The sequence below is a fragment of the Ooceraea biroi genome, chromosome 6 (genome assembly GCF_003672135.1).
Source record: "Ooceraea biroi isolate clonal line C1 chromosome 6, Obir_v5.4, whole genome shotgun sequence".
NCBI lineage: Eukaryota > Metazoa > Arthropoda > Insecta > Hymenoptera > Formicidae > Ooceraea > Ooceraea biroi.
Window position 1 is genome coordinate 6,764,557 of NC_039511.1, and position 27,045 is coordinate 6,791,601.

General features: G+C 37.1%; 1 protein-coding gene across 7 annotated transcripts in view; it reads left to right on the forward strand.

Annotated features, from left to right (window-relative positions):
• LOC105276776 (ammonium transporter Rh type B) overlaps positions 1-27,045 on the forward strand; it is a 352,615-nt gene that overhangs the window by 124,025 nt on the left and 201,545 nt on the right. For 4 of the 7 annotated variants that reach the window (XM_026970179.1, XM_026970180.1, XM_026970183.1 and 1 more), the window contains one exon: positions 20,004-20,190. In XM_026970179.1, the coding sequence (XP_026825980.1) occupies positions 20,004-20,190 (187 nt within the window). Of the gene's footprint in view, positions 1-7,335; positions 7,497-7,997; positions 8,204-20,003; positions 20,191-27,045 lie in introns of all 7 variants that reach the window. The other 3 variants (XM_026970178.1, XM_026970177.1, XM_026970182.1) reach the window with 2 other exon arrangements.

A 27,045-nucleotide genomic window follows, 5' to 3' on the forward strand; every position in this document is an offset into this window, starting at 1 on the left:
TTATTGTTGAAGAGCTAGAAGTCAGTAAATCATCTTCATCCTTATTGGAATTTATTTCTCTATCCAAGGTTTTCATTGTCAACGGATGTTTAGTTTTCAAGTGGTTCCATAAAGGTTTCGTAGAGAATAATTTAGGCGTTTTTCCTCTTACAATTTGCTTTTGTGACGTAGATTCGCAAAGAGAACATTCAGCTTTTTTTTCATCATCACTACATATTTTTAAAAATTTCCATACGTTGGATTTTCTTTCTGCCATTGTATTTTTAGTATTTTATAATGTAATTCGTAGTTTCGTACTCGGTCACAAAATTCACGATATCTTTTCAAGGTATTTACTTATTCACACTGATCACACTATTCACACGCAATGATACCAGAAATGGCCGTCTACAACATACGCCTCGCGACGATCTCGCGACGCACACGCATCGTCGCGACGCACACGATGCGCGTGTGCGTCGCGAGACCATCCCCACTCCATCCATACTACACACGTACATACTATCGCGTACTGTAGAAGACCACTTCTGGCATCACTGCTCTGGATCTCGAATCCTGTGCGAACTTTTAAAATATAATAATTCGGCCGGATATATTGCCGGATAATAATGATATCCGGCTATCCGGCCGGATAGTAATAAAAGGGCCGGATAGGCCGGATACTGGATATTTACCAGATATCCGGCACATCCCTAGTTTCAAATTTTGCTTAGATATCACTGAGACGCAGCACTCCCTCTCCATTCAGTGATGCCAGAAAGCGTGCAACGAGTCGCAAGACCATTCCCATTCCATCCCCACTGCATGTTACAGAGCACGCTTTCTGGCACCGCTGCCTCACTGCGCCGTAACCAACGAGTGCGCAGTCCGCCTACCGACGACTCCGTTGCACGACCGCGCTCTCATACGTTGATATCAATACGTTAATAACTCGGTTATTATTGCGCAAATCGCAAAATGGTACAGGACTTTTCGACTCAATTTCACGCAATCTATCTCCACTTTTTCGGTCGATAGTTCCCTACCGGTCACCCTATATACAGGGTGTCTCGCATAAGTTGTCCAATCGCTCAGCTGCAGGTAGATCTCGTTAAGTTGAACGAAAAAGTCTTATACCATTTTGCATTTTGCACGCAAACTTTTGAGATATTAATGAAAGAAGCTGAGCGAATCGTTACGCGCGATACGGCGCGAGGCGGGTAGGCGGGAATAGTAGGCTAGCCGCGCGCGCGACGCGATGGCTGCGAGTATCGGGTTACAGCGGCAGGCGGAACGACGCGTGGACAATGATTTCTCGGCGTCTCATTCACGCGCACGTGTTGACAGTCTCGTTCGCGCGCCGAGAATGTGTTGTCACACATTTCTTTTTTATACAGTTTTCAAGTTTTATTAATTTATTAATATTATTATTATTACTATTACTATTAATTATATTAATTTATTACTATTATTAATTAATATGGTTAATAATATTAATTGATATTATTACTCAGTATTTTCGTGCTATCTTCTCCACACCACCTGGCGGTAGATAGCATGGCGCGTTTTTTTAAGTGGTTTCCTCAATAGGCCTAATCCACTCTAATTACTTAATGTAATAATTGTTCGAAGTGCCGTCCTCCCTCTTGTACACAGATTTCGGCTCTTCGACTAATATTGCGCGTCGCACGGTACGCCATGTCCGGCGTGATGGTATCGAAGGCCGCAACAATAGCTTCACGGACTTCTTGTTCTGCACCATCACGCCGGTGCTCTATCGCATTTTTAATATACCCCCGTACGAAATAATCTAATACATTTAAATCAGGCGACCGTACCGGCCAGATGATTGGGCCACCTCGACCCATCCACCTGTCCGGAAAACGCGCGTCTAAAATATCCCGCACTTGCCTGCTGTAATGTGCAGGAGCTCCATCGTGTTGATAAATCTACTTCTGCCGTATGTCGAGGGGAACATCTTCAAGGAGCAATGGAAGTTGATTCTGAATAAAAGCCGCGTACAGTGGTCCGTTTAGCCGCGGCGGAAGAAAATACGGACCGATCTGAAAATTATCATGAAACGTTAGCAGATAGGAGCGGAAGAAAAGTTGAAATAAAAGCTGAAATAAAAGATGTACTCACCACTCGATTTCCAATTACGCCAGCCCAAACATTTATGCTCCAACGATATTGGAATGCACCTTCTCGAACGGCGTGCGGATTTTCTTCTTGCCATTGCAAGAAGTTGCGTGAATTAAACACGCCGTTCGGTGTGAAGGTGGCCTCGTCCGTCCACAGGATGCAGTCGGGGAAGGAAATATTCCGCCGACACTGCGCAAGGAACCCTATACGTATTTCACTGATAATTAAGACGAATAGGCGATAAATACACTGCAAATGTCAAATAAAGATAATAGAAATACCTTCACAAAAAAAGACGCGCGATTGTAAATCGCCGGGAAGAAGCTGTTGCACCCGTTGGTAATGATACGGATGCAGTCTGTTCCTCTGTAATGTGCAATGTATTACATCCTTGGATATGCCGAGTGTATTTGCTGCTCGACGCACACTGTATCCGGGATTTCTCTTAAATTCCCGTAGAATTCGTTCCTCATCGCGGACGTGCAGATGCACTGCTCTTCCGGGTCGTACATTTGAAAGGAGAGACCCCGTTTCTCGCAATCTTTGGACGTTTCGTAAGATTGTTCTTCGCGACGGATGTTGACGTTCGGGGAATCTTTCCGCGTATAAGCGTTCCGCGGCCAATGCATTTTCGCCTGCCATTCCATACGTGATAATCATATCCGTATATTCACTTGCGGTAAATTGGACCATAATGCAATAAAAGCTCGATTTGCCTCGTACGGAACCAAATCGTGCACTGCAGCGTAAGCGTCGAAGACGAGCATTTCGACAATAAACAATTGACGCTCGCAAACTGCCAGTGCCGGAAGAAAGACATTCTGTACCTTTGACTTAATTTTATAACATTAAAAAATTTTCTATAAAAACATCGAAAAATGTCCAAAGATTATGCGAAACAGGATCTGTCGATTCAAACCGCGTACGATCTAATGCAATAATGCGTTACCACGTTTCTAAAGATGTCTTTATTTGACATTTGCAGTGTATTTATCGCCTATTCGTCTTAATTATCAGTGAAATACGTATAGGGTTCCTTGCGCAGTGTCGGCGGAATATTTCCTTCCCCGACTGCATCCTGTGGACGGACGAGGCCACCTTCACACCGAACGGCGTGTTTAATTCACGCAACTTCTTGCAATGGCAAGAAGAAAATCCGCACGCCGTTCGAGAAGGTGCATTCCAATATCGTTGGAGCATAAATGTTTGGGCTGGCGTAATTGGAAATCAAGTGGTGAGTACATCTTTTATTTCAGCTTTTATTTCAACTTTTCTTCCGCTCCTATCTGCTAACGTTTCATGATAATTTTCAGATCGGTCCGTATTTTCTTCCGCCGCGGCTAAACGGACCACTGTACGCGGCTTTTATTCAGAATCAACTTCCATTGCTCCTTGAAGATGTTCCCCTCGACATACGGCAGAAGTAGATTTATCAACACGATGGAGCTCCTGCACATTACAGCAGGCAAGTGCGGGATATTTTAGACGCGCGTTTTCCGGACAGGTGGATGGGTCGAGGTGGCCCAATCATCTGGCCGGTACGGTCGCCTGATTTAAATGTATTAGATTATTTCGTACGGGGGTATATTAAAAATGCGATAGAGCACCGGCGTGATGGTGCAGAACAAGAAGTCCGTGAAGCTATTGTTGCGGCCTTCGATACCATCACGCCGGACATGGCGTACCGTGCGACGCGCAATATTAGTCGAAGAGCCGAAATCTGTGTACAAGAGGGAGGACGGCACTTCGAACAATTATTACATTAAGTAATTAGAGTGGATTAGGCCTATTGAGGAAACCACTTAAAAAAAACGCGCCATGCTATCTACCGCCAGGTGGTGTGGAGAAGATAGCACGAAAATACTGAGTAATAATATCAATTAATATTATTAACCATATTAATTAATAATAGTAATAAATTAATATAATTAATAGTAATAGTAATAATAATAATATTAATAAATTAATAAAACTTGAAAACTGTATAAAAAAGAAATGTGTGACAACACATTCTCGGCGCGCGAACGAGACTGTCAACACGTGCGCGTGAATGAGACGCCGAGAAATCATTGTCCACGCGTCGTTCCGCCTGCCGCTGTAACCCGATACTCGCAGCCATCGCGTCGCGCGCGCGGCTAGCCTACTATTCCCGCCTACCCGCCTCGCGCCGTATCGCGCGTAACGATTCGCTCAGCTTCTTTCATTAATATCTCAAAAGTTTGCGTGCAAAATGCAAAATGGTATAAGACTTTTTCGTTCAACTTAACGAGATCTACCTGCAGCTGAGCGATTGGACAACTTACGCGAGACACCCTGTACATATACTTAACTGTAGTATACTGATAATTGATAATGCTCAAGAAACAAATATACAAATATAACGTATAAATACCTTTTTATATTCAATACAATTTACGATAATATTTTTATAATGACAATGTAAAAGTATGTGAATAATTAATATAAAAATTACATTTGGCGTAACGTATTTATTAAAAATTCAGTTCATTACATAGTTTAAAAAAAAATTGGTAGCATTCGAACGAGCGACGTCCAGCGTTTTAGTCCGACGCCTTCTTTGTCGGACTACGCTCGCTACTTACAAATCGTTTCTACCGACTTGATATCCAGTACATAGTAAACTTGAAACTCTTATAACTTGTAAATGCGCCAATTGCGCATTGGCCAGAGTTATATGACAGTTTGTTAATGGGAGAAATGGACTACAATATTGTTGCGTCCGGGCGTGCTTCGGCTCGACGCATACACTCACACTCTCACTCCGCACTCACGAAGACACTCGCGTGTCAAGGAAAACACCCTTTTATAACGAATCGACTGAATTTATTATAATCGGGAGCGGGTACAATGCACGTATTTCCTTGATCAGGTCAAGATCTGTTCTGTCTTCTTCCTCGTTGTTTATTATCTTCCCGATGACCCGTCGCTAGGAGACTCGCGTCTTCTCTCCGACGGCTGATCCGATGGCGCTCAGCTGACGGCAGCTGACCGGCACGCGTCATACCGGGCGGCCAGCCCGGACACAACAATGTATAAATAATTGAGCGAAATCCAACGGGTCACACCTTGGTCCTCTCCTTGTTAGCACTTGTAGTGATAATAACTTTTGGCGCCATCTTTGCGATATCAGTCTCTTCGAGGAACTAGAATGGCCTCCTCCTGACCCCCATCGATCATCTCGCCTCAGATCTCAGGGAAAGCACTTTGCAACTCTCATGCTTCATGCCTGGAGATACTTATTCTAACCCAACTTGTAATCTCTCGTTGTATGTTTCGCATGAAGAGTGAAAAACACTCAATGCTAATCTTAAACTGTGCTAAACTTATGTAAGCACTACAGTTATATTTCGTTGTTAATAATTTTTGGTAATTATTTACAATAACGGACCACCCTCCGATTTCAATAATTATTTAATATGTCATCAAGGTCATCACCTTGAGTGATGTGAAGGTTTTAGTCGGCGCTCATTGTTTATTAAAAAGTTATTAACAAAAGAAGTTTCGAAAATATAGTTAGTTATTTTGAATATTGAAAAACATAAACGACGAATATAAACGATGGAAGGAAAGTGATTTAACCTAACCTAACCAGGTTAGGTTAGGTTAGGTTATATTTTCCGAAATTGGAGCTCCGGACACATATACGCTCGTTTTTCAGCCCGCTTCGCGGGAGGGCGGGGGGAGGGGCTTTGCCCCTCCCCCCACCGGAGCCGGTGTTACAGATTTCACCGTACAGATTTTGATCACCTGGTACACGGCACGGAACCCGCCGGGGGGGGAGGGGCGAAGTCCCTCCCCCGCCCTCCCATGAAGCGGGCTGAAAAACGAGCGTATATGTGTCCGGGGCTCCAGTTTCGGAAAATATAACCTAACCCAAACCTATTTCTGATATCTTTTCAAGGTATTTACTTATTCACACTGATCACACTATTCACACGCAATGATACGAGAAATGGTCGTCTACAGCATACGCCTCGCGACGATCTCGCGACGCACACGCATCGTTCTGATTTAAAGATAAAATTCCATTAAATACAGAGTGGTCCTGAAATAGTTGATCAAAATTGGGGATTGGATTGGGCTCGTCATAAGGATGGAAAAAGTTCCCATAAACATTAGTCCAAAAACGCATCCTTCAGGAGTTACCGACTCATTTAATTATTAATTTCAAAAAATAAATACTTTTAAAGTTTTGATCGTTACTATGATTTGGGCTTTTTTAATTAATGTGTTCAATAAGTAGCTTAATCGAGTAGTAATGGAGTGATCTGTTGTCACAATTAAAATCTAATATTATTGTGTGTGTGTGTGTGTGTGTTCGAGCACCGAGGCAATACTTCATAATTCAAAACACAACAATCTCGGTCACTTTCTCTCGGGATCGCTAAGCATTAGTCAAAAGGAAGAAGTTAGTTTGGTGTTGTCTCTGCCAGTGTCTACATATAGATAATCAGCGAACATTAGTTATCATTCTTGGATTGTGATTATTGTAAAACGTTATCTCTAATTCGTTTTCATTATTCTCTATTCACGTTTTCACGATGGACATTTTCAACAACTTTTGTAAATAAAAATAAAGTTTTTTCCTTTCATGGCCTTCCATTCTTTTGAATCAGGTATTAATAATTAAATGAGTCGGTAACTCCTGAAGGATGCGTTTTTGGACTAATTATGGGAACTTTTTCCATCCTTATGACGAGCCCAATCCAATCCCCGATTTTGATCAATTATTTCAGGACCACCCTGTATACTTTTTCGTAAACGTATATGATATCGTAAAATTATGCTCTATTCATTAAACTTTTTTGTTAATAACTTTTTAACAAACAACAAGCGACGGGTGAATCCTAGTGCGGGTTATTCGGGAAGGTGACTTTTGTAATATATGTCAAACTCAAGTCCTTGCTTCGCGTGGACAGCTGAACATTCGTGCAAAATCATTAAACTTCTTTTGGTAATAACTTTTTAATAAACAATTAGCGCCTACTAAAACCTTCATAACATCACTCAGGATGATGACCTTGATGACATATTAGAAAGTTATTGAAATCGGAGGATGGTCCGTTATTGTAAATAATTACCTAATTTTTTAACGATAAACAATAGCTAAAACCTGCTGCAGGTTACTCACGTGTTAAATATCCTTCTGACAATGAGGGAATAATTCTATTCTATCAATATTCGATATTTCAGATCGAAAGTGATTGCTGCGCAGTGTGAGTCACCGGTGACTCTAATCACTAATATTGTAATATACATCATAATTGTCTACCGACAGATGATAACAGGAAGGATTTTATGATTTTGGGTCTTATTATAAACAATATATCAAATAGCCTGAACGGAAGTTCCAGGTAAGTCACTAGTGATTCACGCGACATGGAACGTATTAAAGATTAAACGGTAAAATTCTCGAAGAACTATTTACTTCGAATGTTTCATGTTTAGAAAATAGATTGGTTACATTAGAGTTTTTTAGAAGTTGGGTACAGGCGAAGGGACCTTTACCCGCTTACACATTTTCTGCGATAATTCATGCAGAAATGTAGTTTATATTCCAAGCATTTGATAAATATTACAATTAGAAGCGACCTTACCATCTTTAAATGTTCATAACTTTGTAATAAACAACGAGTGATGGTTGAAACTTTTTGTAAATAAATTAAAGCAATATCCTTGACAATATATGTAAGATCATTGAAATTTATAAGCTCTTAATTTAACGAGAAATACAGGGTGTTTCCTAAGTGCGCGGCAAACTTTCAGGAATAGATTCCTGTTATATTTATAATGCTTTTGGACAAAAAGTACATACGAACAGTGTTTGAACTGATAAAGTGTCAATTATTTTTCAGACATATTGTATACATAGTGCTAATGCGATTGAGACGGTGCGAGGGCTCATTGCCCGCATTTATACTTCTTTTTATACAAGGTTTTTTACTGTGCGCTCTTCTAGCCGTATATGAATATGCTCCCGAAGCAGATGCCGGTAAACGGCAGAATAGCATTGCACCTTATTTAAATGGAGCAACGAACTGTCTGCCTGTTATGTACACATGTAAGTTGTATATTAGTACACACTTTTTTCTTTTTTTTCAATCTTTTAACGATCTTCTACCTTTAGATCCATTAGTGCATTTATTTGAGACTTAACATAATTTCTCTTGTATTTCTGAAAAGAAAACTTTTCAAGGGTAATATAAAGCATGTATAATATCTTTAGAAGCTAAGTCTTAAGAAACTAACATACAAGTTTTATAAAAACACGGATCTTTTATTTTATGGATTTATTAACTATGTAAATTATAATATATATAAGGATCTCACATTGCAAAAGCGCCTCAGGAACTACATGAACCGTTACGCTAAACATACATTCGTTTATGGAGATATTTATTCGGGTTTTACCTAGCGTGGTAATTTCGTCTGAACCTACGCCACGGAATTTCGTCGTTTAGTTAACGTCGGCGCCCCGATTTTTACATATGAATCTGCTCATATTAAACTAATATCACTGCCCGTGTCTATTAGAGCCAGTAATTCGATTCCGTTCGCCAACGTTTTTATAACATTTATACGTCTTACTATGAGTCGCATTACAGCTTTTGTCTTTACTCCTCATCGTTTTTCTGTTCTCTAACGCGGGGTATTTCGCCGCAATATGTCCGTATTGGTCGCACTGAAAACATGTAACGCTCTTTCTTTGTTTGGACAAACAGCACTTAAATTATTTTGATTACCGCAATTAAAACAACGTTTAATGTCTTGTTTACTCGTCTCACAATGCGCGGACTTCTTCTTATCGTCCGATTTTACATGCTTTGATTTATTTTTCATTGCTTCGTATATCTCTAATTTACGCTTCAGTTCAAAAATAGGGTAGGGTGACCAAATTCGGATCAGATTTTAAAAACCCTTCTCTCCGTTGAAAACAGTTGCTCTCAGTGAAATTTGTTCAACATGGAAATGTTGCTTATAATATCCTCTATGAAATTCCAAAGAGGTAATTTAATCAGTTTCTTCTGAAAAGCAGGAGACAAGTTTAATTGTATCCCTGAATTTGATCCGCATTAAGACCCGGGGATCAAATTTGGATCAGCAACGGAATGTCTTGGTCTTCAGGTATTTGATAGATAAAAATCTATAGAGAAAATGTGTAGCTGGATATTCAGTGTACTATTTTCAAAACAAAAATATAACAACTGATTCGCATTTAGGCACGGGTCCAAAAGCGGATCAAAATTTCAAACCTCTTTAAATTGATGAAATTTTATTTGCAACTTTATTTATTGACAACATTAATTGATAACACAAAATGAGACACTGAAATTTCAACATTAAATTATAATATAATAATATCTATCTTAAAAACACAGAGAAAAAGAAAGAATAAACTTTTTTAAAACTTATAAACTAAAAAGTAACAATTGAATTGAAGATATAATTAATTAATCGCTAGTCAATTATATTATTATCTATTGGATGACTTATTCATTATCTTTGATCTTTTACTAGCTTGTTTGCTAAAAACTCTCTGGTTTTTTATTCAACCACAATATTCAATATATACGAGTATATATTTCAATATATACTCCGAAAGGACTGACAATAATAACAAAAGTTTCGTTTGCATTCCATACATTCAAGGTGTAAGCGAGACTATCTTTAATATCCTTAAAAGCTTTCAAGTTAACACAGTCTACACAGTTTATTAAAAGCTAGATTCACTTGTTAAGTTAGGTAAAGACAAGGTTCCCAAAGGTGACAAAACAGAGGTCGTATACCAAATTGAACGTATGGATTGTGATGCTTGCTACATAGGCCAGACTAAGCGACATTTAAACACTAGAATCAGAAAACATCAATTAGACATACGTAAGAAAGAAAGTTCTTGGTCTGTTGTCAGCAAGCACAGAACGCATAACGATCACAACTTCGATTGGACCAATGTTAAAATTTTTCATTGTGAACATAAGCGAAGAAAGAGGGAGATCGCTGAAATGGTTTTCATTAGAAGACACAATAATGCGATCAACCTTCAGATGGACATTGAAAACCTGCCTTGCATTTATGATACCGTTCTGGCAAATATGTAACTTGTTTTGTACTTGGTGTCACTTGTTTGTGACTTTCCACACATCACGGATGTGGTCTCTACAAATCCTCCGCGTCTTTCACCTCGTCTTTTGAACTTCTTTTCGGCAGTAAGTTGTTTAATTGTAATTATATTTTTCCTTTTATCCAAGTTTACTACCATTATATTATATGTTTGTTGCATGTTTGTTGTAGAAAGAGATTTTACATTGTATTTGCACTTGATAAGGATCGAAATTGCGATCGAAACGTTGTGCGTCTTCCATCAATAAACTGCCAGTTTGGTCGTGATAATTATTGATTATTTGGTTTCTTCCTGGCGTTACATCGGGTTTATCTTAGTAATAATAAAGTAATAGAGTTTCTGGTTTGCATACCCATTGTAGTTGGCGCAATTTGTTCATATCATTAGTTTTGTAGAGTCCTTTTTTGAAAGAATTTCAGGCGCGTATACTTGGCGCTTTTTTTGTACCTTTTTTTAAAAAGGTAATTTTGTTGTGATTTCACACATTTTGTAGTGTGAAGTATGTTATTCTTTTTTATAATATATGAGGATATGAAAGCCATAGTCCTGTCACTCAAGGTTTTTAAAAGTATTAACTTACATGTTTATAAAATATAAAATTATATTAAGTATATTTATGCACAGAAGTTAATATATGCAAGAAAAAAGAGTTTACCCCCGTCGTTTTTTATTTCGTTTAATAAATAAATATAAATATACATTCTGTAAAAAAAGTATCCGGAATTAGTTAATTAACGTCGTCGTTGTCGTCATCGTCGTCGTCGTCGTCGACGTAGTCCTCTCACTCACGCTCTCTCGCTCTCTCATTCACTCGCTCTCTCGCCCTCTCGCTCTCTCACTCACTCGCTCTCTCATTCACTGGCTCTTTCGCTCTCTCACTCACTCGCCCTTTCGCTTTCTCACTCACTCGCCCTCTCGCTCTCTCACTCACTCGTTCTCTCGCAAATATATCTTTTCTCACTCCAACTTCTTGCACTACATCGCGTCGTACAGTTGTCGTACACCGACCGGCGGAGATGCTGTCCGTATATCCGTGTGACTTACACATGACGGTCGGGTCGATAAGTTAGAGTTTTCTAATGTAGAGCCTCTACATATGATCGTTATGTGTGAGTCACACGGATATACCAATAGCATGAGATCGGCGCTGCTGCCACTTATCGGAGCAAAACTGTACTGTACAAACGACGATGACAATAATGATGACGACGACGTTTCTTAATCGAAAATTTGCCAATTTCAGACTTTGCATCGCAATATCTCCGCTCGTAGGGCACGTAGGAGAAAAATGAAAACACTTTTATTACATAATTCGACCGCAAGCTATCCATTGAGCCTACTTAGAAATTGATCGGATCAGTCGTTACTGAGATCCGATAATCTAAGCGTCTCTGAAAACGTCGCGTCGCGTAATAGTACACGGTCGGTCTCGCTGCGCGTATAGGGGAGACCGGGGCTCGTTGGCACCATTTTTATAATTTCGTCATTTGACTCTTTAAACAACTAATTATAATAATTAAACTGTACTAATATAATAGAGCAAACCTTTCTCTACATTTCCATGCCAGAAACGATCCTGTATACTGCATAGTTTTTTTGTAATGAGTGAGATACGAACGTATTGCATTGTAGCCAGCTTGCCCCGATATTGGGGTAAATTGACATACATCACGGTATAAGTTGGCTATGCGTCGATAATTACAACAATTACAATTAGATTTGAGGTTACATTGTTATATACACGCATAGAATTGTTTTAGCAGTCTCATATTATACATATATAAAGTTACTTACAATTAATCTTCTATGTATCACTTTTATGTATCACTTCTAAATACTATAGCAATCGTAGGATCGTAGGTATGTTCTCACTTCTCAGACAGCAACAATACATAAACGTACCTAACCTAATGCTATGCTAATGCTATGAGCCAACATACCCCATAAAATTTGAGCCAACGTACCCCAGCTCTACATACATTTGATTTAAATCATTTTATTATAAATAATTATTGTCATTATTCAAAATAACATGTGCTAACAGTAACAGAAACATTTCTTTTAACTAATAATGCGATACTTAGATTTATTCTCTCAAGCTAAAGAATATTAATACGAAAGTTTGAAATGCTCAAAAATTTACTTGGCTGCTCTTGAATCAGAATGTTCCTTGTTTTTATTATAATACTTTTTTGATTTAAATGAAACTTTGAGAAAAGTATCTACGTTATGAAAGAGTTATTTTGAAGTAACTTTCTTATAGTTCTTTTTGCCACAAATACATTAATTGAACGCAATGCCAACTTGCCTCTTGTGTCAACGAGCCCCGGTCTCCCCTAAGGCATAATCATGTTATTGGAAAAATGATGAGTGCAAATTCTCAATTTGGGTAATTATGTACTTTAACGGACCCAGCCCCGATGACCTTGACCTTGACATATGTTGTCAAGGTCACCCTCCTGAGTGACCTTGAAGAGGTTTTAGCCGTCGCTCGTTGTTTATTAAAAAGTTATTAACAAAAGAAGTTTAATAATTTTGCACGAATTTTCAGCTGTCCACGCGAAGCAAGGACTTGAGTTTGACATATATTACAAAGGTCACCTTCCTGAATAACCCACACTAGGTTTCACCCTTCGCTCGTTGTTTGTTAAAAAGTTATTAACAAAAATGTTTAATGAATAAAGCATAATTTTACGATACCATATACGTTTACGAAAGAGTATATTTGATGGAATTTTAGCTTAGGTTAGGTTAGGTTAAGTTAAAGCAGAGAATACTTTGTATTTAACTGTTTGTGCTTTTGGTTAAAGTGAAGAATATTTTGTACTTATATTAAAAGAAACTATTCTATATATTAACAATTCACTGCTTTAAATGACTTTCCTTTCTTCGTTCATATACATATTCGTCGTTTATATCTTTCAATATTCAATATTCTTTCAAAATAACTACTATATTTTCGAAATTTCTTTTGTTAATAACTTTTTAACAAACAACGAGCGAAGGGTGAAACCTAGTGTGGGTTATTCAGGAAGGTGACCTTTGTAATATATGTCAAACTCAAGTCCTTGCTTCGCGTGGACAGCTGAAAATTCGTGCAAAATTATTAAACTTCTTTTGTTAATAACTTTTTAATAAACAACGAGCGACGGCTAAAACCTCTTCAAGGTCACTCAGGAGGGTGACCTTAACAACATATGTCAAAGTCAAGGTCATCGGGGCTGGGTCCGTTAAAGTACATAATTACTAGTATCTGAATGAAATACGTTTAGAAAGCATTTTTTATTTAGTTACAACACTGCTACCTGGTCACTTAACGCAAACTTTACGGTGCTATCATTAATAACAAACTTATGAGTCGCATTGAAATATTTTCGCATCTGTAAGTATAATTCTCATCACATTTTGTTATAGTTGAGATATTATTATGTAATAAACGTTAGTTTTATACTTACAAAATTTCGTTACATATTCAATTGGAACAGGAATCACTCATAGAGAAATTAGACTGATTACTTTATTTGTTTTGAGATTATTTCTTAAATAACAGACCTAGTTTTGAAAAGGACAAAGAAAACAGTCTTGAATGAGACATCCCTTTCATGACCATATAATCTATATTTTTTGATGCAAAATAATGTAATCATGTTAATATTAACTATTTAATGAAATAATAATGGTATTACCTAATATTTACCATTACCTTGTGTTTAAGTTTGTTCTGCAAAGATTTCCTTGAAATGTTTCTTACTTGATATTAAAAAAACTTTTTTTGAATTGCTAAGTATATTGGTAAATCTGCTGATTGATAAAACGAAGATTTAATTTGTTGTTTTGTGTAATTTAAGGACTAAATATAATTATAATGCCAGTGGTAGTTATTTTATTTCATGTGTCCCTTTCATGACATGTAGTGTCCCATTCAAAACCATAACGTCATGAAAGGGATACTTTCCACTTTTTAGAAAACATAAAATTTTAACATTATCTGTTAGAGTTGACAAGATTATATAATTTTTAAAGTGAAGATTAATAAACATACTTTTTATTAATGCATTTGTATTGAAAATATCTATGATCATATTTTCAGATATTATCACCGATGAAAACTGTCCCTTTCATACCACCTCTCCCCTAATTCATGTTTTGACATCGAAATAAACATTTTCTCGACATCGAAGGTCGAAAACATATCTTCTCGACGAAACTTTCTGATTGCGTTTTATATTTTGCGTTATCATTATTTCTTATAACTTTGTTTTAATCCTTACTGTACAAATATTAATCTTTTGAGTCCGAGCGATTTCTATCTCCCACTTATTTGGTCATTTCCTGATTATACTTCCATACTTAATTTTTATCATATTTCTTTTTTTACAAAATGAAGTACATACATTTGTTCTATAAACTTGAAAGTATGTTCATGAATTGTTTCAAATTTTTTTATCATCATTTTAAATATATGAAACAATAATCAGACTCGAAAGATATTTGTACACATAAAGTGTTGTTTTTCACATTATATGGTAAGAATTAATATTAAGGAAAAAATAACGAAAAGTACGATTTTTTATTGTTATTTTTAGGTAACGCATTACTTTTTAGAATCGGTAACGAGTAACTGTAATAACTTATTAGACGTTTTACAGCAAAAAACACTATGGGCCATATTCAGAACGCGCTTCTAAAGATGTTAGCGCGCTTTTTTGTCATTCTATCCTTGTTGTATATCCAATGAATGATAAAGATAGAATGACATAAAAGCGCGCTAACATCTTTAGAAGCGCGTTTTGAATATGGCCCTATGTCACACTGTGTTACACAAAAAGGATTTTAGTGGCTACATATGTATTGGTTACACATATTCTAAAATATCTTTGTGTAACACTGTGTTCTTTGTTGGAAAACACCCCTTTTTTATCGAAAGTAACTGTAACAATAACGCAGTAGTTTTAAAAAGTAACTTTCCTAACTTTGTAAATACCTCTTTTCTCCGAATTGGCTTCAGAATCCGTGAATCCTGAGTCTTCTTTAAAGTCACTGCTTCACAACACTTCAAATCACTAATACGCACCAATAAAATATGATTGAGCGATCAATCCATAACAATCATTATTTTTTTACATAACAGCCAAAAAAATAAGTTTACGCCAAAAATGCATATAACCCTTTTTGTAGAGTTTTTCAAGACCTTCATTTTTTGTTTGAAACTTTTTCCTCTAAAATCAATATTTTCGGAGATATACTGCGAAAACCTGCGTTTTTCAGAGTTTTTTGCAATTTGCGGTATTTCCGGTTTCGACCGCCATTTTTAAGTTTTATATTCGTATTCAGGAGGCAAAAATACATAAGAATTTGATATTTTTATTCATTTTTACGAGGAGGTCACTTTTCCGAAGGTTTACCAATATACCATGTTTAAACTCAATTTTCAAGGTGTTCCCTAACGCTCACACACTTTTCAATTGTTTTATCGTATTCAGGAGGTCAAAATCTATAAAAAAACACTATCCCTTTTACTTACACCTTTTTGGGCAGAAATCGGCACTTTTTTAACATTCTCCTTTCTTTTCAGATCGAGAATATCTCTTATGTCCATATAACAATTTTATACACTAATTTGTGAAAAAACGCGATTAGACAGTTCTATACATCTTTGAAGCTGGCACGACGTTCTACGAATATCGAAAAAATATTAAAAGTTCTAATAGCACTTTTCATAGTTCTACAGTTCCTGATAAAAATTAAAAAGAGTTCTGCATTCCTTCTATTGAAAAATCGAAATTGAAAAAAATGTGCTAATTTCGCGAATCTAGCACAACACTCCCCCCTCTAAAGTACTAAAACGCGTGGAAAATTATTATTTTTGACTATAGTTCCCAATAGTTCTAATCGAGATTCATATATATACATACATACATATATATATACATACATACATATATATATATACATACATACATATATATATATATATATATATATATATATATATAATTTCAGATCGATATTCCACCAATTAACAATTTTTGAATAATTTGTTATATCTGCGTTTAGCACGACACTTACAAGGGAACCTTCACAACTGTCCCTCACCGATTTTTATGGGCTTTGGATATGTTGTAGAGCATCGAAAAATATTAGACCCCTATTTTTTTTTAGCGGCGTATCTCAACATTTAGGGGCAACAATAAGGAGTGGGGGTGGGGGTAAATTAAAAAGTTTGACATTTTCGAAAAATATCAATACACCGTTGTAAAGAGTATAAAATACTATAAAACTTTTGTATAAAACATTGTTTCATATATCTTATATTTTCAAAGATATTCGCTAACAATGAAAAAATTCATTATCTTCGAGGGGCTGTTCAACCCCTAAACGTTGAGATACGCCGCAAAAAAAAAATAGGAGTCTAATATTTTTCGATGCTCTACAACATATCCAAAGCCCATCAAAATCGGTGAGGGACAGTTGTGAAGGTTCCCTTGTTAGTGAAAATGCGTCGTGCTGATGATTTTCAGCAGTTCTAACGATAGTTCTCGACAGTTATGCAAGAGTTCTATGCAATAGAATTAGTTTCAAGAAGAGTTAACTATCGTTAGAACTGCTGAAAATCATCAGCACGACGCATTTTCACTAAGTGTCGTGCTGAACGCAGATATAACAAATTATTCAAAAATTGTTAATTGGTGGAATATCGATCTGAAATTGTATATATGTGTGAATCTCGATTAGAACTATCGGGAACTATAGTCAAAAATAATTTTCCACACGTTTTAGTACTTTAGAGGGGAGAGTGTTGTGCTAGATTCACGAAGTTAGCACATTTTTTCAATTTTGATTTTTCAATAGAAGGAATGCGGAACTCTTTTTAATTTTTATCAAGAACTGTAGAACTATGAAAAGTGCTATTAGAACTTTTAATATTTTTTCGATATTGATAGAACGTCGTGCCAGCTTCACAGACGATATTTTTATTGTGTCATTGTATTATATATTACTAAAAAAATGCATGATATCTCGATAAAATTACCTTTTTAAAAAAAAGGCACGTATGCACGTGGTATATGCTCGAAAAAATCAATGTGGTAGTTTCTTTAATTAAAAAAATATTAAACCAAGTAATATGTACCTTTATGTTCTCATTCAATGATCCTATTCCAATCCAAGCGATAGTAGTTCTAATTGTCTTTAAATATTATTATTTTATAATATTTTTCAAAAAAATGTATGAAATCCTCAAATTGCGCCAATTGCAAAGAGGATGTATTACCTCGAAAATTAATTATTGTACAATTTAAAAAAAACCAAGTGGTAGTATCTTACCAATTACAAAGAGAATATATGTATATATTGTCTTGAAAATTTGTTATACAACTACTTTCAAAAAATATAAAACTTTGATTGATTAAATAATATTTAATACAAAATACTTGGCGCTGCTAGACCTCGCCAGCGCCTAGCATCTCGTCTGCGCTCCTTAATACACGCCTACTAAAGCTCAAGCCGTTTGTTTACATATAAAATTCATATAAAAAGAAGTCTAACAAATTTCACGCGTTTAATACTAAACGCTGAAAGAGAGAAAGAGAGATTTCTTGTAATACTCGGTCTAGCAGCGCCAAGTATTTTGCATTAAATATTATTTAATCAATCAAAGTTTTATATTTTTTGAAAGTAGTTGTATAACAAATTTTCAAGACAATATATACATATATTCTCTATGTAATTGATAAGATACTACTACTTGGTTTTTTTAAATTGTTGTACAATAATTAATTTTCGAGGTAATACATTCTCTTTGTAATTGGCGCAATTTGAGGATTTCATAAATTGTTTTGAAAAATACTATAAAATAATAATATTTAAAGACAATTAGAACTACTATCGCTTGGATTGGAATAGGATCATTGAATAAGAATATAAAGGTACATATTACTTGGTTTAATATTTTTTTAATTAAAGAAACTACCACATTGGTTTTTTCGAGCATATACCACGCGCATACTTGGCGCCTTTTTTTACTTTGTTTTGAAAAAGGTAATTTTATCGAGATTATTGTGTACAACGTGCGTCTTCCAGTTAGCAACATAAAAGTCATTCTATCTATGTTGCTTCCTGAGAATCAAATGTGGAATATGAAAATGTATGTATACTATAGTCATTTCGTTGTTATGTATCACTTGTGTATGAGACAAATGTATGTTGTGTTCCATCATGTTCTTCATTTTATTAAGTTATGAAAAAATTATTAGAAGAAACGTTCATAAAACTATTTTGGTCAGTTGACCTCGAATGACCTTGTATGATAATTGAATTTGTCATGAAGAACTATAAATGTAATTTTTAAATTAAGATCTTATTGAGAAATATGAAGTTGATTGTTATTTCACTCAAACCTAAAGGTCAAACTAATAACATCACTATACATTTCCTTTAAAATTCTACAACTTTTCTATTAGAAAGTTTTCATGTCCGAACATCGACATTTGCCAGATTTGATCCACTAAAATATTAGCAATTTCTACAACTTTTGTCTAAAACATTTCTTTTCACTATATTTTATACATATATACTTACTCAAAAAAGTGGTAGAGTAGAAAAATGGGAAAAAATGATGAAACTTCAAATCTTATAACGCGGCTAATAATTATGATGTCGAGGTGATTTAAAAAAGGCAATGAAGGTTGAAATCTATATTTTGAGAAAATTGTAATGGAGGTACGTAGGATGATCAGTTTTTCAATGGTGGATGACACAGTGAGAACCTGTAAAATTAATGAATACAACTTCCACTTTTCTCAGTTACACGGAGTGAACCAGTTAACGTAGTTCAATGGGACAAAAAGCGTGTTTAAATTCTACCCTTCAAAATGCACTTTCACGGAACTCGATACGATAATTTTTTAAGTTACGTCTATTTAAAGAAACGTAGGTTTTATGACGATAAATTGTGTTTTAAAACGTATGTCTGCCGCCGTTATTAATTACCGCTGTAATTCTGTTTAAAATGTATCACATTGATTGTTTGAAACCACATCTGTGCATATTTGTGATCAGTGCTCATATTTCTATCTGGTTTATCTGATTCCACGCTCTTTCAAGTACTTGTTGAAGTTCTCGCCAAAGGGAGCTGGTACGTGATTTCGTACTTTCCTACCAAGATTATCCCATAGTTTTCAATTGGGTTTAAATCTAGATTTGATAACGGCGGCAGACATACATTTTAAAACACAATTTATGATCATAAAACCTACATTTCTTTAAATAGACGTAACAAAAACTTATCGTACCGAGTTCCACGAAAGTGCATTTTGAAGGGTAGAATTAAAAATTTAACACGCTTTTTTCTCATTGAGCTACGTCAACTGGTTCATTCCGTGTAACTCAGAAAAGTGGAAGTTGCAATCATCAATTTTACAGGTTCCCACTCTATCCGCCATTGGAAAACTGATCGTCTCACGTAACCGCCATTCAAATTTTCTCAAAATACAAATTTCAACCTTCATTGCCTTTTTTTGGGTGAGGGTATTTAGATGTCTTAATTAAAATTTCGCACTCTGTATACAATAATTATAAGTATTAAATAACACATAATAATGAATTGAAACTATTCCTTATAAGTTTGAAATATATGACACGTAAAACGCGTTAATTACATAATTCAAATGCACATTGCGCATACATGTCATTTAAAAAAAAATTTTTCTGTTTGTTCTGGGATTTGATTGAAATACAGTGTATCAAGATGTCCATGTGATGATCTGGATTGGTTTTGGTTTCCTGATGACATTCCTAAAACGGTATAGCCAGAGTGCTGTGGGCCTTACCTTTCTCCTCGGTGCAATCTTTTTTCAAGTAGCTCTACTCTGCAATGGTGCGATGCATATAAAATTGGGAAACAAGGCTTATCTCTCGGTAGAAAGGTAATGTCAAGAATTTGAATACTGTTTGACATAATTGTTATTGCATATTGTCCACTGAAGTAATATTTCAAATAAGTATTCCGTAAAAGAGACTCACCTCTCTTCAATCACCTTGACTTTGAGATATGTTGTCAATGACATCTCTTTGAGTATCCTTCAAAAGATTTTGTCTCAGTATCCGATCAACCGCTGAATTCCACAACGTGTTAGTCAAAATATCGATTATTATCGCGGTTTTAAATCCGAGTCTTTGTTGAAGAAAGTCAGAGTCACTATCAAGTTCATTCTCACGTTCGCATCGAAAAGAGTTCATTTGGCCTCGCGAATCGAAGTCACGGCCAACACTTAAAGTCTCGAAGCAAAAAAGTAACGCTTCCCGCAAATTGTGTTTCATTGGCACAAAACTCGACATATTGAATGCACTAAAACAGTGCCGGGATTTAGTTGCACATTTCGAACCGATTTCGTTGTCAACTCCCACTGTTCCCCTCTTGCCGCGCGTATCTTAGAAACGAGGTGCCGGACGCTAATAAACAAGATACATGCCGTTAAATTATTAGCGTTCGGCACCTCGTTGCTAAGATACGCGCGGCAAGAGGGGAACAGTGGGAGTTGACAACGAAATCGGTCCGAAATGTGCAACTAAATCTCGGCACTGCACAAAACAATACGTTGTCTACACTTCGACCAAATGAAATATACTGATTCTTAAAGCCTAATGACAGGGCTTTCATATGATTGGCTTCAGTATGGGCCGATGCCATCAGGCGCTCATTACGGCATCTCTTGTAAATCCTTTAAAATTAAGTTTAGTACAATAAGTAAATAATTCTTCTAATTTTGAAATATAAATTATGACAATTTAAGATATAATTTGGAACATTTTATACTCATAGAACGAAACCGAGAAAGAAAGAGAGAAGGAGAAAGAAAATTTTAAATTGTCACAATTTATATTTGACAATTAGAAGTATTAAAAAGATTTGCACGATTAGATAAATCTTTATTATCCAACATTTTTATGTTGGATGAGATCTCAGGTAAATATGCATAAAAGGTCAAACCTCACCGATGACCTTGACCTTGACATATGTTGTCAAGGTCATCACTTTGACAAAGGAACGTTTCCAGCTGATTCATCGTTTTCGATTCAAACTGTATGCAGAAATGTTGTGGGTAATGCCAGTAGTATATTCTGCAAGTTATAGCCCCTACCTTTGCGTTAAAACAAATGGCGATATAAAAACCTTCCCATGCAGGGTGTCCCAAAAAGCTGGAAACGGTCGAATATTTCATAAAATTGCAGTTTAGAAGAAAATGTTTCAGACAAAAGTTGTAAGGTTTTAAAAAGCGCATTCAGTGGCAATATAAGTGTGACCATGGGTAGTGTTACCAAGGTCAGACCAAAGTCAACTTAATTTTTTAAATGAAAACTCCTATTTTTTATTATATTATCTTTTTCTACTAATTAATTTGAACAACTTTTGTCTGAAATATTTTTTTGGATTTTCTGTTTTTAATTTTTTTATTTGTTAAAATTTTTTTTATTTTTCTGTTTTAATTTTTTTATTTTTCTGTTTAAAATTTTGTTATTCTTTTGATTTAATTTTCTGCATTTTTATGTTTTTAAGTACTTTTGAGTTAATGATAACATGTGCGATAACATGATACTTTTTAAGTAGTTAACTTTGTTTCGAAAATTGGAGTTGTTTGATTTACAGTGAACTCTGCCTGGAGGCGATCTATCGTGCCCTAATAAAAATATTGGTTTATTGCTATGCCGAAAAAGATTTCAGTGTTTTTTAAAATGTCTTTGTCTGAAAGAGAACCAATTACTTTGTTAATGATACGGGGTTATGGTGATCGCACTAGGTCATATGAGCAGACAGCTACTTTATTCAACAACACCTATCCAAATCGTCCACCGATTTCAATTTCTACTGTACGAAAAACGGTCGTACTATTTGAACACACAGGTTCTGTGAAGGACCTACTCCGTTCTGGCAGACCAAAATCAGCGATGAACATTGATAAAAGTATACAGGTTTTGCAAACGTTTGTCGAAAATCCTCATACTTCTACGAGGAAAGCGGCACTGGAGCATGAGATAAGCAATGCATCCGTTCATCGTATTCTAAGTCGTAATAAACGGCATCCTTACAAAATTCATCTCGCTCAACAATTATATGAGGATGATGCAGATCGAAGGATAGAGTTTTGCAATGAAATGAGGCGCCTGTACAATGCTGATCGCACTTTTTTCGATCGCATTATTTTCTCGGATGAAGCTTTTTTTCAATTAGATGGTGAGGTAAATCGGCATAATTGCCGCTATTGGGCTGATCAGAATTCTCATTGGATGCGTGATATCCATACTCAATATCCCCGGAAACTAAACGTTTGGGCTGGCTTCTGCGCCCGTGGAATTATTGGTCCATGTTTCATAAACGGTAATTTGAATGGAGATACTTATTTAAACCTATTACGAAATGAAGTCATACCCACCGCTGAAAATTTGTTTGATGGAGACTTACAAAACGTTTGGTTTCAACAAGACGGTGTCCAGCCTCACTTTGCGGTCGTAGTCCGACAATATTTGCACGAAATCTTTGAAAATCGGTGGATAGGAAGGCGTGGTACTATTGAATGGCCTCCAAGATCTCCAGATTTAACACCGTTAGATTATTTTCTATGGGGGTACCTAAAAACTAACGTTTATGCTACAAAACCAATTAATTTAGAGGAACTTACGGATCGCATTGTGCGCCAAGTAGACCTTATCACGCCAGAAACAAGACGGAGTGTTCTGGATAATTTTTATTTGCGACTAGGTCATTGTCAAACAGCAAATGGACAGCAATTCGAACACTTAATCAACTAGGTCACACCATTTCGTAAGAGGCGAGGGGACTCACGTTAACCAAGCACCCCGATTCGTGAGAGGCGAGGGGACTCACGTTAATCAAGCACCCCAAAGGAAACAGGAAACTACGTCCACGTCGTTGTTCCTGGATAGTGCTAAAAGTAGTTAATTTATCCACTCTTGTCGTACCTGGAGTCAAAAGTAGGAGTTTGCGATTAAGAAATCAAATGTAACTCCAGATGACCTGCGACATTAATTTGAATTAATGCATTAAAAAATAAGAGTTTTTATTAAAAGAAAAACGAGAATGGTCTCCGAGCCCGCGTTTGGGGACGGCGAAGGAGGAAATGAATATTATGAAGTGCGTTTTGTGTTGGGGCAGGTGGGAAACTTGCACCAGGCCCGATTTTCGCCGATTGCAGCGCCATCTACGAAGATTCGAAAAACTGTTTCAGATAAAAGTTACGTATTTTTTCCCGTAGAATCCGAATCTGCAAGAAAAAAAATTGAGGTTCCCATTTAAAATTTCAAAGTTGCCCCCCGCCCCACCCACAAGGGGGGTCCCGGAGCGGTTTACTTGTAGCATAATTGGATTCTTCTCTTGAAAACTTTAAACACGTATTTTTCTATTTTTTCATTGGAGGCGTATTTCTCGAGATATTCGACCGTGTCCAGACTTTTGTAACACCCTGTATATACATATATATATACAGGGTGTTCCAAAACATACCGACAACTTCAGGGGGTTATAGAGAACACCAAAACAAGCAACTTTTATTAATATGCCGATACCCGAAAATGAGCCGTTTTTGCAGGAGAGTAAATTATTTGGATTTATAACAAATGCTCAAAATGTTAGCCATTTTCTTCTATATACAGATGGCATCTTCGGTTCATGGATTCACGGATCCTATGGAATATCCCGGGAATAGTTTACACATGTTCGCAAGCGGCTATGACTCTTGCGAAAAGATCTTCCTTCCAAGTACAGGAGTATACCAGAGACTTCACAAAACCCCAAAGAAAAAAGTCGAGGGGATTAAGATCAGGAGATCGCGCAGACCAAGTTACGGGACCCCCTCTTCCAATCCATCTGTTCAGAAAACGCTGATCCAGATACTGGCGTACGTTCAAACTGAAGTGTGCAGGTGCTCCGTCATGTTGAAACCACATGTCTCGTCTTATATCCAAAGGGACATTTTGTAAAAGTCCTGGTAAAATATTTTGTATGAATTGGAGATAAATGTGAGCATTCAAACGAGGTGGCAGCAAATATACTATCAAATTCTCCCCCACAATACCAGCCCAAATGTTGACGGAAAATTGCTGCTCGTGTCTTATAAAAGCGACAGCATAAGGATTTTCATCATCCCAGATATGGCTGTTGCGACTGTTGAAAACACCATCCCGAGTAAAGCATGCTTCATCGAGTGAGTCCCGATTGCGCACATTACTCATCGGACACGAAGATATTTTCTGATCGGACACATTTTCGATCGGACACAGTTTCAATCGGACACATTTTCTATCGGATACAGTTTCAATCGGACAAATTTCCGATCGGCCACAGTTCCGATCGGGCACATTTTCGATCGGACAGTTTCAATCGGACACATTTTCGATCGGACACAATTTCAATCGGACACATTTCCAATCGGACACAGTTCCGATCGGACACATACAGTTTCCATCGAACACAGTTCTGATCGGACACAGTTTCCATCGGACACAGTTCCGATCGGACTCAGATTCTATCGGATACATACAGTTTCCATCGGACACAGTTCCGATCGGACACAAATTCTATCGGACACATACAGTTTCCACCGGACACAGATTCTATTGGACACACCTATCAGCTGCATTACCCGCCCCACGCTAACACTGTCGAGTAATTGGTACGATTCTGTATTGGTTCAACGACGTGAAAAATCAAAAACATAGACCTCCTTGAACCCATGTGGAATCGTACCGATGATTCGACAATGTTCGCGTGAGGCGGGTAAAGCAGGTGGAGAGGCTTCGCCTTCGGCGAAGCGCCCTCCACCTGCATTACCCGCAGAAAAAAATATAAATAAACTCAGGGGGGCTACCCCGCCCGAGGTGGACCCTGATTGGCGTGGAATGTCCAAAACACGGACCCCGTCGAAGACATGCGGAATCATTTACTAATCATTAAACATATTTTGGTAATAAATGTGTCCGATAGAATTTGTGTCCGATGGAAACTGTATGTGTCCGATAGAATCTGTGTCCGATCGGAACTGTGTCCGATGGAAACTGTATGTGTCCGATCGGAACTGTGTCCGATGAAAACTGTGTCCGATCGGAACTGTGTCCGATCGGAAATGTGTCCGATCGAAAATGTGTCCGATCGAAAATGTGTCCGATCGAAACTGTGTCCGATCGAAAATGTGTCCGATCGAAACTGTCCGATCGAAAATGTGTCCGATCGAAACTGTGTCCGATCGAAAAATTTCTTCGTGTCCGATAATTAATATGCACAATCGAGACAATCCCGCTTCATCCGAGAACAACACAATTCTTTCGAAGTTAGGCTGGATCAAATTGCGACTCAAAAATCATTGACAGAAAGCGATCCGATTAGGGTAGTCTCCAGGATTCAAACCTTGTACTCTTTGAATATGGTAGGGATGAAGAAGTTGTTCATGCATAACACGCCATACTGTTGTCGTGGAAGCCCCCATGTTATGCGAAATTCCGCGAACACTTGTGGAACGTTCTTCTTCTACGCGGTTAGGACTTCTTCGAACGCTATCGTACGTGTTGTTCTTGGACGACCAGCACCACCACTGCACTTTAGGTTACAACTTTCTCGAAGGCGACGATGAATAGAAGCAAATGTGCTATGATGAGGTTGACGGCGATTTGGATATCTTTCTTCGTACAAGCGTGCAGCTTCTCTTCCATTACATCTCGCTTCGCCATAAATAAGATGCATGTCAGCTAGTTCTAAGCACCCCAATGGGATCAAATATCCATCACGTCCTCGTCGTTGATCCTGGGTATCGCTAAGAATGGACAAACACAAACATCCGCGCCCGCGTTATTTGTGGTAGAATTTAATGGAAAAAATTCATCATGCCTGAATAACTTCTAAACTGTTAGACATAGCCCATACAAGTCATAAATATTTCTTATGCAACATTCGATAATATTTTCAAATATGCAATAAAAAATACTAGTTTCCATTTAAAAAACCAAAGTTGACCTTCATATGTCCTCGAAAAATGACCTTGGTAAAATCACAAGGTCACCACCTTTTGACCCCCTCGGAACCCTACAAATTTCATCTAAAACATTTTGTTCTATCGGACTCGGTTTTCGACATATTCAACTGGACTGTTTAAAATGGCTCACCCTGTATGTATGTAATATACAATGCTGGCAAAAAGTTCCGGAACGGTTAAAAATCTTGGAAAATAATGATTTAGTGGAAAAAGGTTTCAAACAAAAAGCATAGTGCTTAAAAAAATCTATTAGATGATGATATCTATTTGACCTTGGTATGACCTTGGAAAGCCCGGTCATGGTCAACATAAAACTCTTAAATGGAAACCCCTATTTTTTATTACATATTCTTGTAGCTTAGCTCGAGAGCTTTTCGAAACGCTATAATAAATTTTTTTCTCTTACGTATTTTTTGACTTATAAGGCTTGAAGGTTACACAGTACCGCCGGTAGAATTACCCAAGGTGTACCGCGTGGAGATTGCACGATCGGATTTACACCTCTTTTGTGTGGGTGTGTGTACGGGCGCGCGCGCGTGCGTGTATGAATGTGCGTGTGTGTGTGCGTGCGTGTAGGAGTGTATGTGTGTGCACGCGCGTGCGTGTATGAGTGTGTGTGTGCGCGCGCGCGCGCGCATACACACACACACACAAAAGAGGTATAAATCCAACCGTGCAACCTCCATGCGGTACACCTTGAGTAATTCTAATGCCGGCGGTACTGTGTAACCTTCAAGCCTT